General features: G+C 37.0%; 1 protein-coding gene and 1 pseudogene across 1 annotated transcript; both read left to right on the top strand.

The window, feature by feature from the left end:
- The first annotated feature begins 7,797 nt into the window (after window positions 1-7,797).
- On the top strand, window positions 7,798-9,103 carry LOC140847994 (prostaglandin E synthase 3-like). The gene has a single exon (XM_073230035.1). The coding sequence runs from the start codon at window positions 7,813-7,815 to the stop codon at window positions 8,272-8,274; it is 462 nt and encodes a 153-aa protein (XP_073086136.1). The 5' UTR covers window positions 7,798-7,812; the 3' UTR covers window positions 8,275-9,103.
- Window positions 9,104-19,962: 10,859 nt separating this feature from the next.
- Window positions 19,963-22,608, top strand: LOC140847988 (adrenodoxin, mitochondrial pseudogene; annotated as a pseudogene).
- The last annotated feature ends 327 nt before the right edge of the window (window positions 22,609-22,935 follow it).

Raw genomic sequence — 22,935 nt, 5'->3', positions numbered from 1 at the left:
CAAGTCTATAAAATGAAAGAAATAACTTACCTCCTAGAGTAGCTGTGAGGGTTAAACAAGTTAATAAATGTTAAGTGTAGACTAGTACAGTAAGCAGTACATTAAATGTTAGTTAACATGTCCTCCTTCAATTTACCAATTAAAATTTAAAACTACAAAAATTGATTTCATTAAACTCATAAGGGAAAATAAAGCTCTAGCCAGTTTTTCCCATGCCCAAAGCATATTTTTTAAATTTTTGAATGTTTTTAATTTTATTAATTTCAAAAATTTTTTAAATGACAGAGAATTTTTTAAGCCTGTCTCCCTTTTAGTGGTCAACTGAACCAATTATAATGCTTGTTATTAAATATCTAACTACATAAAACACATTTACATATCTTTTGCACTTCCCTAAATTAATACTACATTGCACTAAAAATTCAAATTACTAGTTTGTATTCCTTTTCTAAATTTTCAAGGCTGCAACATATTCTTCACTTTTACCAGTCACACTGCTCTGGACGTTAGTTCCCTGGAACAATGCTTCAATTACAATTCTTCCAAGAATATGTGACCACAGAAAAGTCATTTAACTTATCACTCCTAAAATGAGGAGATTGAACTAAATTCTATATAAAGTGTACCTATTCAATTTATACACCTGTGAAAAACAAAAAGCCTTCTATGTACTTAAGAACTTATTTAAGAACTATGAATTATCAAATTATAGTACCTTTATTACAAGCATGACTTTACATAAAACTTTGTAAAAATTTTGAAAAGAAAGAAAAAACATTACATCCTTAGAAACTCGTGGGACAGTATCAAATTGTATAAATTTCACATTAAAGTGTTATATAAAGGAAAAGAAAATTTTATTTTTTTTAGAAAAAGAATTCTTACTAAAAGCAGAAAAGATCCCAGATTTGACAAAAAACATAAATTTAGAGATTGAAGATGCTCAGCAAGCCCCAAAAGGAGAAAATTCAGAGTTTAGGCCTAATAAGGTCAAAACTTAATAACAAACAGTTACGTCTGATAAGTCCTAAATACGTCATAATGCTAAAAAGCAAAGATACTATCTTTAAAGTAAGGAAAGAAAAGAAATGCCAATCCAGAAGAGAATCCTTTATCTAAGCAAAAGATTTGTGGAATGAATACAAAAATAACAGAGAGAGAGAGAGAGAGAGAGAGAGAGAGAGAGAGAGAGAGAGAGAGAGAGAGAGAGAGAGAGACTTAGATGATGGAAAGCTAAGAGAATCTGACCTACATTAAAGGAAATGTAAAATATTAAACAAAAGAAAGCTAAAGGCTATATTAATACCAGACAAAATATTCAGAGCTTCAGAGCTAGGAAAATTACAAGGAGTAAAGAGGGACATTACATAATGTTATGATTTCCTTCATCAAATTCTAAATGTACACTCACCTGACAAAGGAGCTTCAAATTACACGAGGCAAAAATTGATACAACTGAAAACAGAAAAGTCTGTAACTGGAACACCACCACCACAGACCAACACTACCAACCAACAGGTTCTAGTGACATTCCAGTATGCAGCCTGGCCACAGAATGTACATACTACTCAAGTGTGCATTATGACATACACTGTGAGATCATATACTGGGTCATAAAACTAATCTTAACAAGTGAAAAAATTTCAAATCACACAAAATGTTTTCTGATAAGAGGGTAGTAAACTTAAAATCAGTAACAAAACAGTTAAAAAAAAAACAGGACCTCAAGTGTTGGAATTAAATACACCTCAAGGTAACCCATGGGTCAATAAAGACATTTCAAGGGCAAAGAGAAAATAATATGAATTGTGTGAAAATAGAAATAGAACATAAAATTTACAGGATTCTTACACAGAAATTAAGGCAGTAAATCATAGTAGAAAGAAAACTCCAATGAATACTCTAAGCTCCCATCTTAAAAACCTAGAAAGCGAAAAGCAAATAAAACCAAAGCTAAATATAGAAGGAAATACTAAAGAACAGAATGGAAATCAATGAACGTAGACAACAAAATCAGTAAAATCAAAAGCTAGTTCTTTGCAGGGAAAAAAATGTCAATAAAACTGAAAGAACTCTTCCAAGCTAACCAAAGAAAACAAGAGCAAATTACCCAAAAGAGGGCATATCACTATATTCCTTAAGACATTAAAAGGATAAGGAAATACAATAAAGAGTTCTAAACTTGTAAATTTGACAAAATAGCTGAAATAGGCAAATTACTTGGTAGTGGTACTTATCAATCACCAAAACTCTCTCAAGAAGGAATAGAGAGCTGCCTCTTCCACCCAGATGACAAACTGTGGCGACGCAGACTCAGACCTCAAGGAGGCACCGGCCTCCACTGCCTCAGCCCCTGCAGCACGTCCCTCAGCGCACTGCTTCCAAAAAGAAGAAGGCACAGTGACAGTACAGATGTTGGGGCTGGAGGTGCAGCAGGGGGCATGGGACACAGGGTGGCGCAGGCTAGAGAGCTGGCTGAGCTGAGTGGGGAAGCTGTCACAGGGAGGTGGGCATCCTCAGAGGGGGCCCTGTCTAATGGCGTTTACCCGATGCTCAACACTGCCCATGGAGCAGTGAGGCCGACAGTGTTCAGCACACCTCTAGTGGACTTCCTGATTGCAGCTGGAGGATTCCACATCTCTATTCCCAGATGTAATGACTGGAGACTGCCTGAACCATGCTGGCTTTGAGGCCGTGAAGGAATAGAGAACACACATGGAATTCAGCTCATCTCCCTAGCTGCCCATAAATTCATCTCAGATATTGCCCACAATGCTCTGTGGCACCACAAAATGAAGGGAGTAAGTACAGTTAACCATGGAGGAGTTGACTGCTGCCTTCAGTGAGTATAACATCAGTGTAAGGAAGCCACAGTACTGACAGGATTGGTTTGCAGATGGCAGCATGGGAGGTGAGACAGAGGCCTCCTCCCAAAACCACATATAGTATGAAAATATAATTAACACAACTAATCCTGAAAGAGCAACAGGAAAGAAGGGTCTCTAGGAATGGAAGAATATTGAGAGAACTGTGTGACCCATCCAAACAGAACAACATTCGTATTAGAGTGGTACCAGAAGAAGAGAGTGAAAAAGGCAAAGTGTGTCTTTGAGGAGGTGATTTCTGAAAACTTCCCCAATCTGGGGAAGGAGATAGTCTTTCAGGCCGTGGAGGTGCACAGATCTCCAAACACAAGGCCCCAAGGAAGACCACACCAAAACGTGTACTAATTAAAATGGCAAAGATCAAGGATAAGGACAGACTATTAAAAGCAGCCAGAGAGAGTAAACAGATCACACACAAAGAAAGCCCATCAGGCTATCATCAGCCTTCCCAGGAAAAACCTTACAGACCAGAAGGGAGTGGCATAATATATTTAATGCAATGAAGCAGAAGGGCCTCGAACCAAGAATACTCTACCTGGCAAGGCTATCATTTAAATTTGAAGGAGGGATTAAACAATTTCCATATAAGCAAAAGCTGCTAGAATTAACATTCCACAAACCATCTCTACAGTGTATTCTGGAGGGACTCCTATAGATGGAAGTGTTCTTAAGGTTAAATAGCTATCACCAGAGATAATAAAAATGTATAGACAAAAAGTACAGAATATGATACCCAATATATAGAATGGAGGAGGAAGAAAAGGAGAGAGAGAAAAAAGAACATTTAGCTTGTGTTTGTAATAGCATACTAAGTGAGTTAAATTAGTCTCTTAGATAGTAAGGATGTAACCCTTGAACATTTGGTCACCACAAATCTAAAGCCTGCAATGGCAATAAGTACATACCCATCCATAATCATCCTAAATGTAAATGGTCTGAATGCACCTATACAAACATGACTCAGAAATGACAGTATCATATTCAAAATTTCCAGAACAAAATGCAAAATTTACTGTACATGCTTAAACAAGCAACACACACATACCCACACCAATGGAGAATGTGAAAAATTCTCAAGGAAAAGAAGGGACAGATGCCTATTTTGAGATGCCTCGTGATGGAATTATCACATAAATACTTTAAAGCAACTATTATAGCCATATTAAATATGGTAATGCTTAATACTCTTAAAAAATTGGAAAGACTAAAGTTCTTAGCCAAAAAAGAAAAACTATAAAAAAGAATCCACATCGTGAAATTTAGAACTGAAAAATATAATTACCAAAAATTACAAAAGAAATTACATGGGCTCAACCACTGAACAGAGATGATAGAAGAGTCTGTAAATGTGAAGATAATGAAGATAACAGAGTAGTAGAAATTATCTCCACTGAAGAAAAGACAGGAAAAAACATTGAAAAGAATGAATGCATCCTTAGAAACTTGTGGAACAGTATCAAATTGTCTAAATTTCACATTATAGGTGTTCTATAAAAGAAAAGAAAATCATTTTTTAGATAAAAGTATTCTTACTAAGAGTAGAAAAGATCTCAGCTTTGACAAAAATGTAAATTTAGATATTCAATATGCTCAGGAAGTCCCAAACAGAGCAAATTCAAAGAGTTTAGGCCTAATAAGGTGTAAATTCAAAATGAGTAACAAACAGTTAGGCCTGATAAGCCTAAATGTCATAATGCTAAAAAGAAAAACTAAAATTTGAATGATCACAGAATTCTCATAAAATACAATGGAGGCCACAGAATGTTCAATAGTATCTTTAAAGTGAGGAAAGAAAAGAACTGCCAACCCAGAAGAGAATCCTTTATCTAAGCAAAAGTTTTGTGGAACGAATGCAAAAATAGTAGAGAGGGAGAGAGAGAGAGAGAGAGAGAGAGACTTAGATGATGGAAAGCTAAGAGAATCTGACCTTCATTAAGGGAAATGTAAAATATAAACAAAAGAAAGCTAAAGGCTATATTAATACCAGACAAAATATTCAGAGCTTCAGAGCTAGGAAAATTATAAGGAGTAAAGAGGGACATTACATAATGTTATGATTTCACTCATGAAATTCTAAATGTACACTCACCTGACAAAAGAGCTTCAAATTACACGAAGGAAAAATTGATACAACTGAGAAGAGAAAAGCTGTAACTAGAACACCACCACCACAGACCAACACTACCAACCAACAGGTCCTAGTGACATTCCAGTGTGCAGCCTGGCCACAGAATGTACATTCTTCCCAAGTGTGCATTATGACATATGCTGTGAGATCATATGCTGGGTCATAAAACTAATCTTAACAAGTGAAAAAATTTCAATTCACACAAAATGTTTTCTGATAAGAGCGTAATAAACTTAAAATCAGTAACAAAACAGTGAAAAATATTCCTCAAAAAATTAAAAATAGAACTACCATATGATCCAGCAATCTCACTTCTGGGATTATAGCTGAAGGAAATGAAATACCCATCTTTGAGAGATAGCCATACTCCCATGTTTCTGAAGGATTATTTACATAGTCAAGATATGGAAACAAACTCAGTGTTGATAAATAAAATAATAAAGAAAATGTGTGATGCATAAATACATCAACACAGTGGAATATTATTCAGCCATAAAAAGGAAATGCTGCCATTTGTGACCTCATGGGTGAAACCTGAGGGCTTTGTGCTAAGTGAAACAAGTCAGAGAAAGCCAAATACTGTATGATCCCTCTCAAATGTGGAATCTAAAAAAAATGAATTCATAGAAACAGAGAGCAGATTGATGGTTGTCAGGGATCAGGGAGGGGAGGGAATGGGTGAAAGTGGTAAAAGGGTACAAACTTCCAGTTATGAGATGGGTAAGTTTTGGGGATCCAGTGTATAGAATGCTGCTATACTTAACAATACTGTGTTGCATCTTGAAAGTTGCTAAGGGAAGTTCTCACCACAAATAAACAAAAAGGTAACTACGTGAGGCAATGGATGTGTTAAGTAACCTTACTGTGGAAATCATTTCACAATATAGACATATATCAAATTGTCATGTTGCACACCTTAAACGTACAGTGTTATATGTCAATTTCATCTCAATTATGCTGGGAAAAATACTTGGCTCAAAACTGTGTAAAATATCATTTAGCCCCGCGAATTTAAAAAGACAAGCAAGCCAAAGACTCGTATGCTGGAATTTATTTTTAGGAACTGACTTTGTACGTCCCAATGTAAGTAACTGAATTGGAGATCTAGATTTTTCTATCAGTCTCTGGGAAGTTTGCATATGCTAAGCCTCCCCTCAGTACCCTGATATAATTTCATGTTCTCATAGAATCAAATCTCTGAGCTTAAGAACTATCATTCCCTGCTCATATAATGAATGCAACGCTACAAGGCAGGTTTTTCGGCAACTGGCCCCCTGGCCCTCCTTCTGCTTCATGGTGTCCTCTTTCAGCTTACACCAGTGCCCAGAGTAGTGACAGGAATAAGGTGGTAGACATTATATTTTCTACTGGATGGTTCAACACCAAACTAGATACTTTTACATTAGGTTATTGAAAAAAAGGCACCAAAAGGCTATTAGATAGTGATTTTCCACCTCTTTCCAAACTCCCAGTTGTCTACAAATTTGCAGAAGAAACAAATGAAAAGAAACCAAAATAACATAATCCAAAAAACACTAAAAATGGGACTTGTATAGAGAGGAAATTTGAGTTTATTTAAATCTATAAGAGTTCCAGAATTCTCTACACTTTATTTTCTCTGTAAATGTAGTCAAGCTAGAGAACATTTTTGGGTACGTACCTGGATTTTGCTCCCCACAAATGTCCCTTATATTTTGGAAATTAGCTTTAGCTACCGCAGGCTTAACCCAGGGGCAGGGACAAAGTCTAAGGGGCAAGCAGATCTGGTTCTGAGCAGCCATGGGAAGTACAGCCTAAGCCTCCATCATCCAGGAGAGAATCAGATTATGTACACATTTTAGCAGGGGAGCAAATCTAGAGGAGCTCACTTTATACCTGCACATTACAAGGTCAAGAATTCTTTGAGGACATGAACTGAGTCTCCCTTGATTGTCATTATGTCCCCAGTGCCTTTTACAGTGCCTGGCATGTGGGAGTGCCAATTTGTTGCATAAATAATGGAATTTTTAAGTTTCTCTTCTCTAGTTTTAGTAAGAAATTCACTCCGTGTTATTACATTCTGCATTTGGATTGCCATTTCTCTTGCTTTATTTCATACTTCACTTAGTTGTGATCATTCCCAGAAGCCAAATAGTTTCCACAATGTGCTGGATAGCTCTCAGCTCCTGTTACTCAGTTGTGAACCATGGAAGGAAGGGTTGGAATGATGGAATCTCATGTGGCACTATCATTTGTGCTTTCTTTTAGATATTAAGTTTGTTTTATCAAATACAGAATTTACATTATTTCATTTCTAGTGTCTGAATGTTTATGACCTATTTGGAGCATTATTAGTTCATCAAGTCTTCATTTTCTCTTTATTATTTTGATTTGAGAATGTTTATGTTTCTATGTGTCATGTTGTTTTATATTAGGGCCAGTTATTTTTCCAAAGGAATTAACCTCCATTTTTGTAGCACAAGTCGTTGGAAAATTAGGAATTGAAAATGACCATCAAAACAGTTTACTCAGCTCCGCGCTGCTCGCCTACACGCACGCACACACGCTCATCCTCTGTCCTCGCGCCGCTTTTCTTACACTTCTCTCCTCCCCGGCCTGAGGAGCGGCTCTCAGCGCGGTGCATTGTGGGAACCCAGGTCGAGTGCGCCGTCGCCGTCTCCGTCGCCTGGGGGAAGCGAGAGGAGGCCGTGACCGCGGAGAAAGCTCTGCAGTCGTCACCAGAGAGGAGTCGACTGCCCCGTAGTTGTCGCCGCCGGAGAGGCCTGCCCACGCGTTCACCCGTCCCCCGCCCGGTTTGCGATGCAGCCCGCAAGGGACTATGTCTTTATTGCATTTTGTGTTGAAGACAGTAAGGATGTTAATGTAAATTTTGAAAAATCCAAACTTACATTCAGTTGTCTTGGAGGAAGTGATAATTTTAAACATTTAAATGAAATCGATCTTTTTCACTGTATTGATCCAAATGATTCTAAGCAAAAAAGAACTGACAGATCAATTTTATGTTGTTTACGAAAAGGAGAATCTGGCCAGTCGTGGCCAAGGTTAACAAAAGAACGGGCAAAGCTTAATTGGCTTAGTGTGGACTTCAATAATTGGAAAGACTGGGGAGATGATTCAGATGAAGAGATGTCTAATTTTGACCGTTTCTCTGAGATGATGAACAACATGGGTGGTGACGAGGATGTAGATTTACCAGAAGTAGATGGAGCAGATGACGATTCACAAGACAGTGACGATGAAAAAATGCCAGACCTGGAGTAAGGAATGTTGTCAACGAATTTTGAGAAAGAAAAATAACTTCTGCAGGATTTCGTCACTGAGAGAATTCCCAAGTTGATAGCTCTAAAGGCAGATGTTGTATTTGCCTCCTTTAACCCATTTTTCAACCTGTTTTTTTTTTAACGGCTTCACTAAGGGTCGATATGTACCATTGTATGGGGCAATTTTAAGTCAGCTAAGGCAGTAAGTAACCTTTCACATGAACATTTCCCAGATTTCCATGATGCTACTGAGGTCCAGGCAATTGATAACAGCAGTTATGATTAAAAACATTTCACCTCAATCTCTTTACTTCATAATATAGATACTGACATGCTAGAAAGTGCCCAGATTAAGGAAAGATAATTAAATTTTAGATCTTGGAACATGGGCTCAAAATAACTGAAAACAGAACACTTAAACTGGTAACCTGTTGTTCCTCTGCTGTATCCCTCAGGATTATTCCACTAAGGTTTTATTTTTCAAAAAATTCACTTCACATAACTACACAAGTGATAACCTTGTCAGTGTTTCAGATACATCTTAGCTAAAACTAGTGAATGTCCTAACTTAGATGGTTTTCTGAAGCCTGTGCATTTGGTGTTGTTTGACCCTTAAACTTTTATATCTCTTAGCATGGAGGACGAAGAAAAGCTGTACATTGTTGCTTGAGAGTCTACATTTAGACCGAATTTGTATTTACACTGTCAGTATGGCAAATGAGTGAAAAAAATGTTAATACACTATTGGATTTTTTTCTTTTTTTGATTCAGCTGTCCCAGGGCTGAAAACCTCAATTTATGTTCATGACAGGGAGGATTTTTTTTAATGTCTACATTCTTTCTAATAAACTGTTGGAAGACTAAAAAACAAAACAAAACAGTTTACTCAGTTTCTGTTTGATTCTACTGAAAGATCCCTCCAAGCCCTGTGAGGCAGGCATATCTTATGGTGACCTCTGAATGAGTTACATTCTTGTATAATTCCCTCCCTTTGATTGAAGGAAAAACTAGTGGCTTCCTTATAACCAATAGAATATGGTAATGGTGATGGGATATCACTTCTTTGATTAGGCTACATTATATAAGATTCTGTCTTACCAAAGTGGAGAGATACTTTCCTACTGACTTTGAAAAAGCAAACTGCTGTACTGAGAACTGCCTAGGGAGAAAGCCACATGATAAGGAACTGTGGGCAGCCTCTAGTATGTGAGAGCAGCCTCTAGCTAACAAGCTAGCAAAGAGCTGGGAACTTTACTCATACAACCGCATATAAATTAGCTCTATCAATAACCTGAATGAGCTTGGAAGTGAATTTTGCCCCAGATAAGCCTCCAGGTGAAAAATACAGACAATAGACATCTTAACTGTATCCTTGTGATACCTTGAATGCAGGACCCAGCTAAGCCATGTCTAGAATCCTGACCCATGCAAACTGTGAGATAATAAATGTGTGTTGTTTTAAGGCACTCAATTTGTAATATGTTACAAAATACAACATTCTTGACATAATCTGACCCTTGGGTACCTTTATAAAATAGCTGAAATATTCAAGTATAAATATATATTTGTATATGTCTCTGGAACCCCAGTTCCACTATTTTCTTGGGTATATGTCGTGATCCAGTTACACTTACTTTTTACAGTTCTCCTAATCTGCTGTCATATTTCATACATCTGCTGGGATGACTTTTGTTCCCCTTATCTACCTAGACAATTCCTCCTTAGCTTTCAATCTTCATACAAATACCTCCTAAGGAAGTCCTCTCTAAGCTTTCCAAGTGGAATTAATCACTCCTTCCTTTCTGCCATCAAGGCACGTTGAAGCGTATACTGTCATTTTACTACATTATTTTATAAATACAGATTTATGAGTCTGCTTCCCTTCTGGACTTGGGACTATTGACAGCACAGACAGTGTTATATTCACCTTTAATGTACCCACCACCTAGTACAATACATAAAGGTAAGCATCCAAATCTTAAATTTTACACATACCTGCAGCCCCCTGAAATGTATCTAATTAACTTCTTTGGTGGTAAAGAGTTTCTTTGTCTAGTTATTTGAAATTTTTTATTTAGACACAGCAAAGCTTATATAGTATAAAATCCATAAACCAACAACCCAATTTTTTAAATTAAGAAAAAAGACACCAAATTCTCAACATTATGTATATCATCAGATTTTCAAAATTCCTGTTGGATTCATTTTTATATAATGAATCAGATAGACTATCCTGTGATAGAATCTGGTTGCTGAGAATAATTTAAGCACCTTCCCTTAGCTCTTCTGATCCTGGGGTATTGCTTTAACAAATGAGTGCTTTAGTCCATTCAAAGGCACCTGGGCCCATGAAAGAGTTAACCCACTATCTCCAAATGCCTCCTTGACAACTAGTGCATTGTTCATATACTAGATTGTTTTATTATGGAACAAAGACTTCAAAACTAATTTCTTTTTAATGAGACATTTGGATTAAATTAATTTCTAGAATATTCTCTGAGAACAACTCTTTTTTCAAACAAATGTCATGAAAAGGTTTATTTTTAGATTTAAGGTTTATGAGAGCTGTAGTGTACTTGGCTTTCCATGCAAGATTTTTATAGCCCTCTCACATTTCTCAGATGAGAGGGCTATTATTGCTGCCTTCCAAATAGTTTTGAATCTGTAGGGAAGATTTATAAAAAATAATTTTAGCCCTTGGGAAAAAAATCAAGTCAATTTCAATGCCATATTAAACATTTGATATCCCCTGAAATACAGCATGGATAAAAATATACTTTTGAAAAAAGTGCCAAGAAATATTTGGATAACATTATAGAGAATATAATATACACTATTTGCATGTTAGAAAAGAACCTGAGAGAAACCTTCTTCTTGTCACTGATAATTACTTATTACTGTTATTTTCCTTTAAATGGTGAAAATACCACTTAATAATTTTCTTCCCTTTAGGAACAGAATAGAAATAGCATAAAACAATATTTACAAGACAGATGTTGAGAATGGACTATGCCAGTAAAGTCTATTCTGCTGAGAGATATGGAAATATTTCTCACATATACAGAAACAATGGGTTTTCTCTTGCGGCTCCCACACAAGCAACATTCCATTTTCAGGCAGTGCATTGCCAAAACATTCAGTTTCATTGCCATGAATTTGCATTCCTGTTGTAACAGTAAAAGTATATATTTCTTGCCTATGAAGATTTCACTTATGAATTCATAAATAGGATCCCTAGGTATGTTGTTTCAGTCATTAATGCAAAGGTGAAATCGTTCTTTCATGGCAGGTGGGCCAATTAGCATCTTTAAAAGGAGTCATCATTATAAAAAAAAAAATTGGGTTTGCTGATGAATAATGGTTTCATCTCAAAAAGCACTTTGAAAATATTCACTAATTAATATGATCAGAAGACTTAAATAAGAACGTGTTCTCTGTGCTTAGACTTTTAGTTCAACAGAAACACTTTGGGAAACAAAGGGTTATCAATAGGAAAATTACATTTCTCCTCTGCCAGTTGTAATACTAGTTGCAATGCAGTGTTTTTTTACAATTGTTTGTGCCAGAATGAGGACAACCTACATTTTACTATGGGAAATATTTAAAAATAATAAACATACTTCTATCTCTGGAAATACAATAGAATAGATAAACCAAAACTCTCCTAAAAAAAAACACTTCAAAATGCCAGTTAAAATATAGACAACATCCTTTGTTGCCCTTGTCTAGCTTGGATTAATACTTAGTCTATAGGCACAGACCTGACCATCTACATTTGCCCTCTTACAGCACTAAATTATGTTTTCTACCTTTATCTTGCATCTACTTACCACTTCATCATTTTATTTAAAAAAATAATAATAATAATAAGGGAGAAATGTGGGATTCACATATAAATCAAGTATAAAAATCAAACGAATAATCATATCTGACTTGATTGTTTATAGTTCATGATGCGTGATCAAAACTGAAAGTTTCTGTGATATGACTGCCCTTGCACTGTTCACCATGTAAGAACTTATTCACTATGTAAGACCTTGTTCACCATGTAAGAACTTGTTTGTTATGCTTCAGAAGATTGAAGACTGTTGAGATATAGGCTTGGGGTTGATTAATGACTGTGCATTAAGTCCTCTATACAGAATTTCATTGTTGTTAACAACCATTTGATCAATAAATATGAGAGATGCCCTCTCAAAAAAAAATATAGACAACATCCTTTTGAATGCATAATTCATCAATAAGTAATGGAAGACACAGGGTACCAAGAGACCTATGAACAGGTGAGTTGGTACTGTGGAACTGTGGAAGTCCTAGAATGGATGGTAGACAGTCATACTAGCCTAGGGTGGTGTCGGCCCACATGAGACAAAGGATTATAGATAAGACCACTGTATTAAGTCTGACCTTTCAAGGGCTACCATTTTAGTGAAAGGATAGACTGGACATAAATGGCCCCCTGCCACAGTGAGATAACAAGGAACCTTCTCTATCAGCCTGGACTCTAAGTGGGAACAAAGTTCCTTCTGATAAATTAAACCATTGGCATCTTTTCCCTTGAATAAGTGATCATACTGTTTACTATCTGCATGGTTTCAGAATTCCATGGTGACAAACTAACATAAAAAATGGTTTGGGCATTTTTCAGGAGGCCAAATTTTTCTTCTGAAGGATGTACTCTCAACTATGACATATGGCATTTTTATGGAGAAATCCTTTATGAAGGAAAACTTCCAATGAAAAATTATAAAGCAGTTGAGGAAAATTTTTTTCCATCAGGAGACTCAGCAGACACAACAAATGGCAGGAAGCACAGACAGAATTGTTATACAAAAGTTACAGAATAAGTGCTTTTAGAATGATTAAAGAACTACAAAAGGACTTTAGTAAAAGATAAAAGAATAAGAAACTGAAGAAAGAACAGGTAAATTTGAAAAGGAATCAAATAGAACTTCTGGAAATATAAACTGGAGCTATTTATATTAGGAAATCAATGGCTGGATTAAATTTCAGATTAATAGCTTGGAAGAGAGAATTGGGGAAAATAGAAGGTAGATCCAAAGAAATTATCAACACAGAAGGTAAACAGATAGATAATATGAAAGAGAGGTTACAAAAATGGGATTAGAAAGAAGCCTAACTTTTATCTAATAGGAGCACAGGAGGAAAGGGTAGGGAGAATAAGGAAAAGAGAATGTTTGAAGAGAAAATGGATGAGAATATTCTAGAGTTGATGAAGAGCATAGATTCTCATATTTAGACATGCAAGAAGAACCTAATAGGAGTTGGGAGGGGCTGGAAACATCACTGTCAAATGGCAGAACACCATAGACAAAGAGAAGATCTTAAATGCGACTAGAGTGAAAATGACAAGAGTACCTTCAAAACACTCCAAGGTGCAGAAGCAAACCACTGGCATGTCACAGGTAGTGGCCAGTCATGCAGATGTACAGGGCAGGTGGGGGCACTGGTGTGGGCAAGAGGTCTTCAGCATACTGTGTGTTGTTCCTGTTGGGAAGGTGGTAGTATCAGGAAGGCTACAGAAGACAAACCTCCCAGAACAGAGGCAAACAGAAGAAGTCAAGATGCCAGAAGCATGAAATCACAGGCCAGCATCATGGGAGGCAAACTTCTGCAGAAGGGGGTGCGTGTTCAGAGGGGCCACTGTGGGCAGCACTCACAGTCCCCCTATTGAGAGGACCACGAAAGGTGATCATCAGGCCAGGCTGGAGCTACAAGACTGCCAAGGGACCGTATGTTCCGGTTGTGTGTCTGGGGCAGTGCACCACTGAATGTCCTCATACCCACATGGCTGACTGACAGGTGCATCCAGAAACAGCACAACTCCTTTCTACTGCAGTACCTCTCCATGCCCTCTATGGAGAAAGCTTGAATCACACTCAACTTTAAGAAGGAATGCTTAAAGGAATTTCTTCCATGATTGCAGAGCGAATATTGAAGGGAGAATGTGGATCTGAGAAGCAATAAATTAATAGCTGATATAATAAACTTTAGATAAAAGGAAGTTGAATACAGAAGGAAGGGGTATGCTACAAGTTAGGTGAGTCCAGAAAAACAACAGATATTACTGTGGACAAATCTAAATGGCAATAGCTGTTTATAAAACAGTAAGTGTAACAATGATTCACTTGGATAGTTCAAAGCAAGATATAGGTAAAATACTACAAAACTAACACATACAAAGGAGAGGCCTGATGAGTAAAAGTTTTCAAAATCTTTTTGGTGTTGTGGAAGGAGGGAAGAGATTAACTTTTCCTGCAGTCATATTTTCACTCCTTTCTTTTTTCTCATACTCCAAGTCTGATCTGTTAGCAAATCTGGCCAGCTATGTCTTGAAGCCATATTCAGAAGACATTCATTTTACCACCTCCACTCACACAGTCCTGGTCCAAGCCACAATCATTTTTTGCATATACATTTTAGTTACCTTCCATCAGTTTTCCCTGGCTCTGCCCTTTGCCTACTGAAGTTGGTCTCCCCATTTCCACCCTGCAAAATAATAATGATATCCTAGTGACCTGGTTTTATCACTCCACCTCTCTCCAATGGATTTCCATCTCACTTAGCATAAAAGCCAAAGTCTGAAAAAGAGCTAAGAGTCCCCACATGATCTCTCCCCACCCTCAACTCAGTGTCTTGTGCTACTAAACTCATCATTTCCTATTTTCTCCCTTATTGTTTCACTGTAGCTTCACTCCCCCCTCATATTCATTGATCACAGTAAGCATGCTCCCACTGTAGGACCTTTGTACTTGCTAATTTTCTGACTTCAGATATCCCCATGGCTCATACTCTCCCAATGAGCCTTTCTTATCTATCCTACTTAAATTCCAGCCCCTTCTCTTTATCACACTTGCACTCCTTATCCATTTTCTTCTTTATTTTTCCATTGTACTTATCATTACCTGAAATTGTATATACCTCTTCATTCTTTCTTTCCTTCCCTTTTCTAAATTAGCAAGACATTAATCATCTTACTTCTCCCCCTGAGAAAGTAAGCTTTCTGATGAGAGGAGCTTTTATTTTTATAGTTGTTTTCACTGTATATCAAGGTTCTAAAGTAGTTCCTGGCATGTAGTAGTAGCACTAATACATATCTATTGAGTAAATGAATGTGTGAATGAATGAATGAAGCTGAAATAAAAATGGTGAGAAATACAGAAAAATTTTAAAACACAACTAACAATCTTGATCTAACTGACTTATATCAAACTGTACTTAACAATTACATACATTGATCATTTTCAAAAACCAGTCATGTATCTATCTACATCCAAAGTGCATTTCTTTGAAAACCAAAGTTTAAGTAGTGATGTACTAACTCCTTTCTATAACCACGGTGTAAGTAGAAAACAGTAACAGAAAGAAAATGAAAATTGCCAGATGTGGTTAGAAAGCAAAACAAACAAGTAAAAAAATTAAACTTCCTAATTACCTAGTGACTGAATAGTAGTTATTATGGAATTCAGAAAATATTTAAAACTGAAATATATGAACTTTCTACATATCAAAATTTTAAAATACTACTACAGGGAAATTTGTAGCATTAGGGGGGAAAAAACCCATCAGGTAAAACACAATAGAAGGAAAGAAAGAATTAATTTAAAAATCAGAAATAAAGTAGAAAACAAAGAAATGAAGTAGGAAACAAAAATCAGAGCAGATCAGTGATCCCCAGATGAAGTCAATGTAAAGAGTAGTGACAGAGAAACCCATGAACCAACTGATAAAAAAAAAGGGAGAATATACAAATCCACTGATCTGCAGGAGTGGGACAAAGGGTACAGATGGACAACAAAGATTTTTTTAAAAGAAAGCAAAATGGAATACTTTCATGCCAATACATTTTTAAAATTAGAGAAAATGGACAATTACTAAAACAATAGTCAAATAATTTTTCATTAGAAATTTGAATTTTCAAATTTAAAATTAAAATTAAAATACTAAGTAAAATAAAGTAAAATTTAATAAAATAATTAAAATGTCACTGTATATTAGGTTTCTAAAGAAGGAAAACATTTAGTTAACTCCTTCCAATCATCTTTGACAAAATGGTAAAATGATACATTCTTCAGTTTCTTTGTAAAGACTTAGAATTCTAAAGTGTGTTAATCAAAATCCATTTAGTTACCATCGCATAAAGAATTTTTCTAGGTAAAGGAATTTCTTGGCTTATAAAACTAGAACTTCAGAAGTGTTTCTAGTTTCAGGAGGGCTGGATCCAGTTATTCAAATAATGCCATGAGTAAACTGTTTTGTTCTCCTTTCTATCAAGGCACTGCTTTCCTCAGTTTTGAATTCATTCTCATCAAACTACAGTACTGTGGTGGTTAACTGAGTCCCGAGAATTTCTAGACTTGCATCACCTCGTAGCTAGTGATCACAGAGAACAAAGAACTGCTCTTCCCTGTGAATTTCAGCAAAAGTCCTCAGGGTCAACACTAATTGACCTGCTGATGTCATGTGCCCACCCCTCAGCTGATCCCTTTGACCAAAGGAGGGAGTTGTCTGGCCTTGGGCTCCTCACCCAGCCATCAGCAGGGTGGAATTTTTCCTTTCTACATCATCTGAACCAAGAGTTGGAAGAAGGTATGACTTTCCTCAAGAAAGAGATGCTGTGAGAAGCCAAAAAATATGTATCAACTGTGTCCTACAGATGCCATGTTGGTAAAAATGACACAAAGGCTATCAGATAATTATTTTTATGTTTTATCGATACTAGCAATGTCTCTAATATAAAGTGGGAAAAGACAACTTCTCCCATATCTTCTCTTGTCCAACAGTAGCAATTAAACTGGGACATAATAATCTAACTTTTATTTACCTTTATATACATATAGTCCTGATTTGCTGCTATTCTCTCCCAACATTTCCAAGTTCTGGGAGCATGGTGTATCCTTAACATCACCAACTAGTAAGGGATAAGGTGGTACATACTCAGTGACCAGTTGAACTTAAAGTTAGCTGCACTCCTAGGGCTCCTTTTCTCTTTAGGATCTTACTGGCAGAGAAGAAAATGCTGAACCTGGGATCCCTCTGGACCTATATCTAGTCTTTAGAGAAAAAGGAGAGGACACAGGAATGAAAAGAATGGGAGGAACTCGAGGGAGAGCAAGAAAGAATTCTATTGTTTACATGGGTGACAAGCTGCTTTAATCTCAGTCATGTGAAATTAGGTAAAATTCAGTGGGGCAGTGACATCAAAATGTCGTATATAGAGATTATGTCAATTAAGTAATTGATAAACTGAAAGTTGCTATGTAAATGTGAGAAATTCAGCTATATTTTATCTGGAGTTATCTCTTTTTTTTATAGATATAAGCAAAATGTGTTTCACAGAACATTCTGTGACACAGACTGTGAGAAAATATTCCCACAATCATATAAACTTGTGAAAACCAACATTTCTGTACTTGTCTTATAATTTTCATTCACTTATTAAAGTTTAAAAATATAAAAACCACATTTTATTTAGCCCAGTATTGACCTACCTACTTACCTACCTCCTCTGCTTCCTTTTTTTCTGTGATCAAGCCTGCTTAACATCGTGTCTTTACATATATTCTGGGAAAGACTAGTTTTCTCCCTTTAAGGAGGAACTAAATGCGGAAATTGGTAATTGACTTACAAGTAGGATTTTGTAGTTTTCCCATGCTACTGTTTCTCCTTTCTCTTTGTCCTTTCACTCTCCACCTCCCATTTCCACAGCCCACTGACCTCTCCTAATGATGTTAATCATAAAAATGTTGATTGCCTTCAGACAGTCTCATTCAAAGTTTACAATGAAACAATTGATATGTATCTTCACTTCATGAATGAAGGATGGAGGAGTCAGAAGCTTGCCTGAGGTCATGCGATTAAGGGCAATGTAATGATACTGCATTATTACTGAAAATAAAAAATAGTAGCTGCACTGTAAGGGTGTATAACAGAATGGTGGGCTTGCTGGAGACATGGGGTGAAACTTCTATCTCCTCATCCCTTAAGCCTCCAGTGAGTCATTGTCCTTTATGGAAGTCTGCTCAGTTATTACCCCAAACTGTTACTGGTGGAATGCAATGCATTTTTCTGATTCTTGTCTTCTTGAAGGAAAGAATTCAATCAAGAGACAGACTTAGGACACTTTTAAACAGCAGGAGTTTATTAAACAAAGCATAAGTACACTCCAAAGAAGGGTGGAGAGCCGGCTGTCTGGAAACAAGAAGCAGCCCCATTAGTAGGGTTAGGATTGATTTTTTAAAAGATAATGTAACTCCAGGAGGGAAAATCTTTCTCCCAGCCTGGGGCAAATTACCTTTGAAACCGAAATTAGTCAAAGGGAGAAATAAAGTGGGAGAAACCCGTTTATTGCTTACAAGCAGTCATCCACTGCAGTTCACGGTGTCTCTCATACCCTGGCTGCAAAAAAGGGACCCCTCCAAACTTCTCCAGTCCAGTTATACGCTCACTACTCCCACGTAATCACCTACTGATACGGAGATAGACTATTTTTCTCCACCCTTGGAAACACCCATTGATATGGAGATGAACAAGGCCAGGTGAGAGATTCTGGAAATATTGCAATTTTACCCACAGATGGTAACTCCTTCCCCAGGTCTTATATCATTCAATTGACATATTGATTGACAATTTCCGGTTATATAACTTTCTCAGTGCACAGACACCCACCCACACTAAGCAAACCCATGGGGTGGGGCCAAAATTGCAATGTAAATTTATTATGATCCTGAGGTAACTCTGGGTCACCTTTTGGGTCTTAGAGCCCAGGTGCCAACCCAAGCTGGTGGTCTCAAAGCCCTATTGGGCTTTTTACATCTTGTTAGACCCTGATAAGGCAGGAGACTCTACCATAAACAGGAGGGTTTGGGGGTACGTTCTACCATCTGGTGAAAAGGGGTGGGTGGATGATAAGGGGTGTCTTGTCCAGGACTACCTGACATAACTTTGTTGCCCTAAATCATTGTTCTCAAGGAAACTTGCAGAGGAAGGAATATTTATATTATCACAACATAGTTGTAGTGCAAATTTTGTGTTCCATTAAACACTATGCATGTTTATCTGTATCAGCCAACAAAAGCATCTATAATAGCTAGGATGTAAGGTAACACCTGGTTTTGGAAGATTTGATGGGGCTAAAATTACAAGTTTGGCACAAGTCAGATGTAGATTACTGGAATGGGAGGATGGCCACAAATTTATCAATGGCTGGACCAAATGCCTTACTGAATTCAAGAAGTTCAATCATTATTGACTACTGACAGAAAGGGAAAGATGGGGGAAGAGAGGAAGGCAAAGCCAGTAGTAAGTATAAGCAGTAGGTTGGCTCAGCTCCCAAGCCCTCTTCCTACAACTTGACACTGACTCTATTAGGCTTTATCAAGTGAGTCGCTTACACTCTTGGAGTCTGTTTTTTCACCTATGAAATGGGAGCGATAGTACCTTTTTAACATACCTTGCAGGATTTTTTTAAGGCTAGACAGAAAGAGACAGGACTACAAAGCAATACAGATAGATGTCTTTATACATTTCATGACACTATCATCAACACATTTATATCCGATTTGGACTATGTGGTATGATAAATATAGCATATGTGGCATATATACAGGCCAAGTGAGGAATTATGCCTAAGGGAGCACTCTTTCTGCAGTTTGGCAGAAAGACTACACAGAGCACACACATACACACAAATCTTAAAAATAGAAATTTAAAAGTAGTATAATTGAATTATTTAATGAATTACTTAAACGATCCCTTGAGTGTTGTATTGATTAACAACAATTTAATTATTTTAATTAATCAAATAAAAGCCAGAGTATTGTTAATAAAGAGTGATGTAATATTGGTGTGGACAGTTATTTGGGACCTAGTTCAACTGCCGCTGTGTGGCCTTGGCCTCAGCTTTAGTCTTAGATGTTTTTTCTGTCCATCTGGGGTGTTCTTAACTTGGTGGATGTGCCACAGGACCACTCGTGTCACCTTAAAAGAAAGATGCGAACAGCGCCCGTCCAGGCCACGCCCCGGCCGGCACGCCGGCCTCCGCACGCTCCGCGGCGGCCCTCGGGCGTCGGCGCAGCGCTCCTCCCGCGCTCGCGGACGCTCTCGCGGCCCGCGTCGCATCTGGGAGTCACGCGACCGCGGGCTATGGCCGCCGCGGGGGGCGCGCGGCTCCTGCGCACCGCCACCGCGGCCCTCGGCGGCGCGGCCCACCGGCGGCTGCTTCTCGCAGGAGCCGGGAGCCTCCCGGACGGCCGGGGGCGGGCGGAAGCGCCGAGCGGGGCCTGGGGGGCCGTGTGGGGGCGCACCGGGCGCTGAGCGCGTCGGCGGAGGCGCACCGCAGCTCAGAAGATAAAGTAACAGTCCACTTTGTAAACCGTGATGGTGTAACATTAACAGCCAAAGGAAAAGTTGGTGACTCTCTACTAGATGTTGTGGTTGAAAATAATCTAGATATTGATGGTTTTGATACTGGTTGGGCTGCCAAATCTGTTTGACAAAATCTATGGACAATATGACTGTCCGAGTGCCTGATGCCGTGGCTGATGCCAGACAGTCCATTGATATGGGCAAGAACTCCTAAAGAAATATGAGTATTTTCACAAGATGTTAACCTTTTTTTACAATTATTATTATTAATGTAATTGAGAACATGGATGAATTGGTTTATTATTATGACTAGTTTTACTACTTTAATTCACCTTGTCTAACTACTGAGTTTCATAGCCCTGAAAGTATGCAATCATTATTTTGGTTAGACTATAAAAAGCAAATAAAATGTTAGAACATAGTTAATATTATAAAACTTTATGTGTTTTACCCTATGTTTAGTGATTTTGGCAAATTTTTTCATATGAATCTTATGCCTGCTACCTATAAAGTAAGTTGAAAAAATGGTATTATTATTCCTATTAGATGTGGGTGAAAATAGAACAAAAAATTAGAAGATCTGTACTTGAATCTGCATCTTGTTACTACAAATTGTATGTTCACATTGAAACTGGAGAAATTACAAATATCTTCTTTACAGCAATAACATGTAAATGTGTATGGACAAAACTAATTGCTCAGTAAACTGCTTAATTTCAAAGACAGTTATTATCTTATAAATAAATATTTCAAAATTTTGTTTAAATTAAAAGTATAGTTCTTTATGGCCTGAGCTCCCTCACAGCATGGTGGCTGGGTTTTAATAGTGCCCCAAGAGAGAACTCGTACACCAGGCAAAAGCTGGGTCCTTTCTTTCAACGAGTCATGGATATCACAGTATCCCTTATGCCACTTTTTTTTATTGGTAGTGAGGCACCAAGTCTGGCCCATCATTTGAAGACTGGGTGTCAGAGAATTTGCATACATGTTTTAAAGCCACTACAACTGTTTTCAGGTTAACCTGGCATATTATTGCCTGTGAACTAACAGTGTGTTCTAAACTTTTTAAGAGGGGCTAGATTTTACTCTTGCATTATGTTTTGAAATATTCTTGTGTCTTCTTTGTTATGATGGTTCATTTGTTTTATTCCATGACTCCCAACAGTTTTCTTCCTGACAGTTGATTTAAATAAGAGGGAATAATGATAGGCTCCCTTTCAATGCTGTGTAATTTTAGTTTACATTTCTCTGTCATTTTGCTATCAAGAAAGGCATTTTCCTTTTGTAAAGTACTCTGTATAATTGTTGAATATGTGCTGAAACTTAATACAGTATTTGGTTTTCACAGGTAAACCATCCTGTTACTACATAAGTAATTCAAAACTGCTGAATAGTTTAAGTGAAACATTCTAAAAATTTCCAAACCTTTTGCCTAACTTTCACTGTGAAAATATTGTCGAATTTTTGTCTTAAGGGACAATTTTCCTGTTTTCTTAAGTACCCATATAGTGTTGCACATGGTTTCTATAACAGTCATTCAGCATTTAGAAAAATTACGTTTCACTTGAAAAATTGTTTTCTAATGGAAAGTTAAGGTTCATTATATATTTTCCCATCTTTTCTTTTTCTTCCATTTTACAACTCTTTTAATTGCTTTTCCCTACCTTAAACTACTTGAATTTTGTGGTAAATCACATTTTGGATCAGAGTTTGAGAGATGGCTTATTTATTAGATAACATCACTCTATAATGAAAAAGAAAATAGAAAATAATGTATTACATGTGCATTTCTAAAAATAGCATATGAGACTTTAAGTGTAAACCAAAGATATTCAGACATTACATAGAAATTTTGTTTCTTGTTAGGGAATATTTAAGAATAGAAATATGACCTTGGTTAAGCAACAACAGGATTTCTTTAATGTGTCAATATATCACATGATGTTGAGTTATTTTTATCAGATTTTCTTCTGTTTATACGTTTTTAGAAACTGGAAAATTAGAAAACCAGCTGTCAGGAGGAAAGCGTGATTACTTGTAAACACAAATGTGGCTATGACAGAACAGAGACCGGGAGTTAAAAGATAATTTAAATTTACCAGAATCAACTTAGAGAAGCTGATGGAAAGATCTTTATAGTGAGAGGTATTACTTTTAAAAAAACTATTACTAACAAATCATCTTAATCAATGTCTTACTCTTCTTTTGACTCCCATTTGCTTTTCTTATATCTGGGTGTATTATCTGTTATTTAATTTTTAGACTTGATTTGATA

This window comes from Manis javanica, chromosome 2, assembly GCF_040802235.1.
Source record: "Manis javanica isolate MJ-LG chromosome 2, MJ_LKY, whole genome shotgun sequence".
In the NCBI taxonomy this organism is placed as follows: Eukaryota; Metazoa; Chordata; class Mammalia; order Pholidota; family Manidae; genus Manis; species Manis javanica.
Note: the sequence above shows the minus strand (reverse complement) of the source record. Positions and strands in the feature narration are given on the sequence as shown.

What these genes read in the sequence shown, in the direction of transcription:
- LOC140847994 (XM_073230035.1), top strand. Translation starts at nt 7,813, where the DNA reads ATGCAGCCCGCAAGGGACTATGTCTTTATTGCATTTTGTGTTGAAGAC.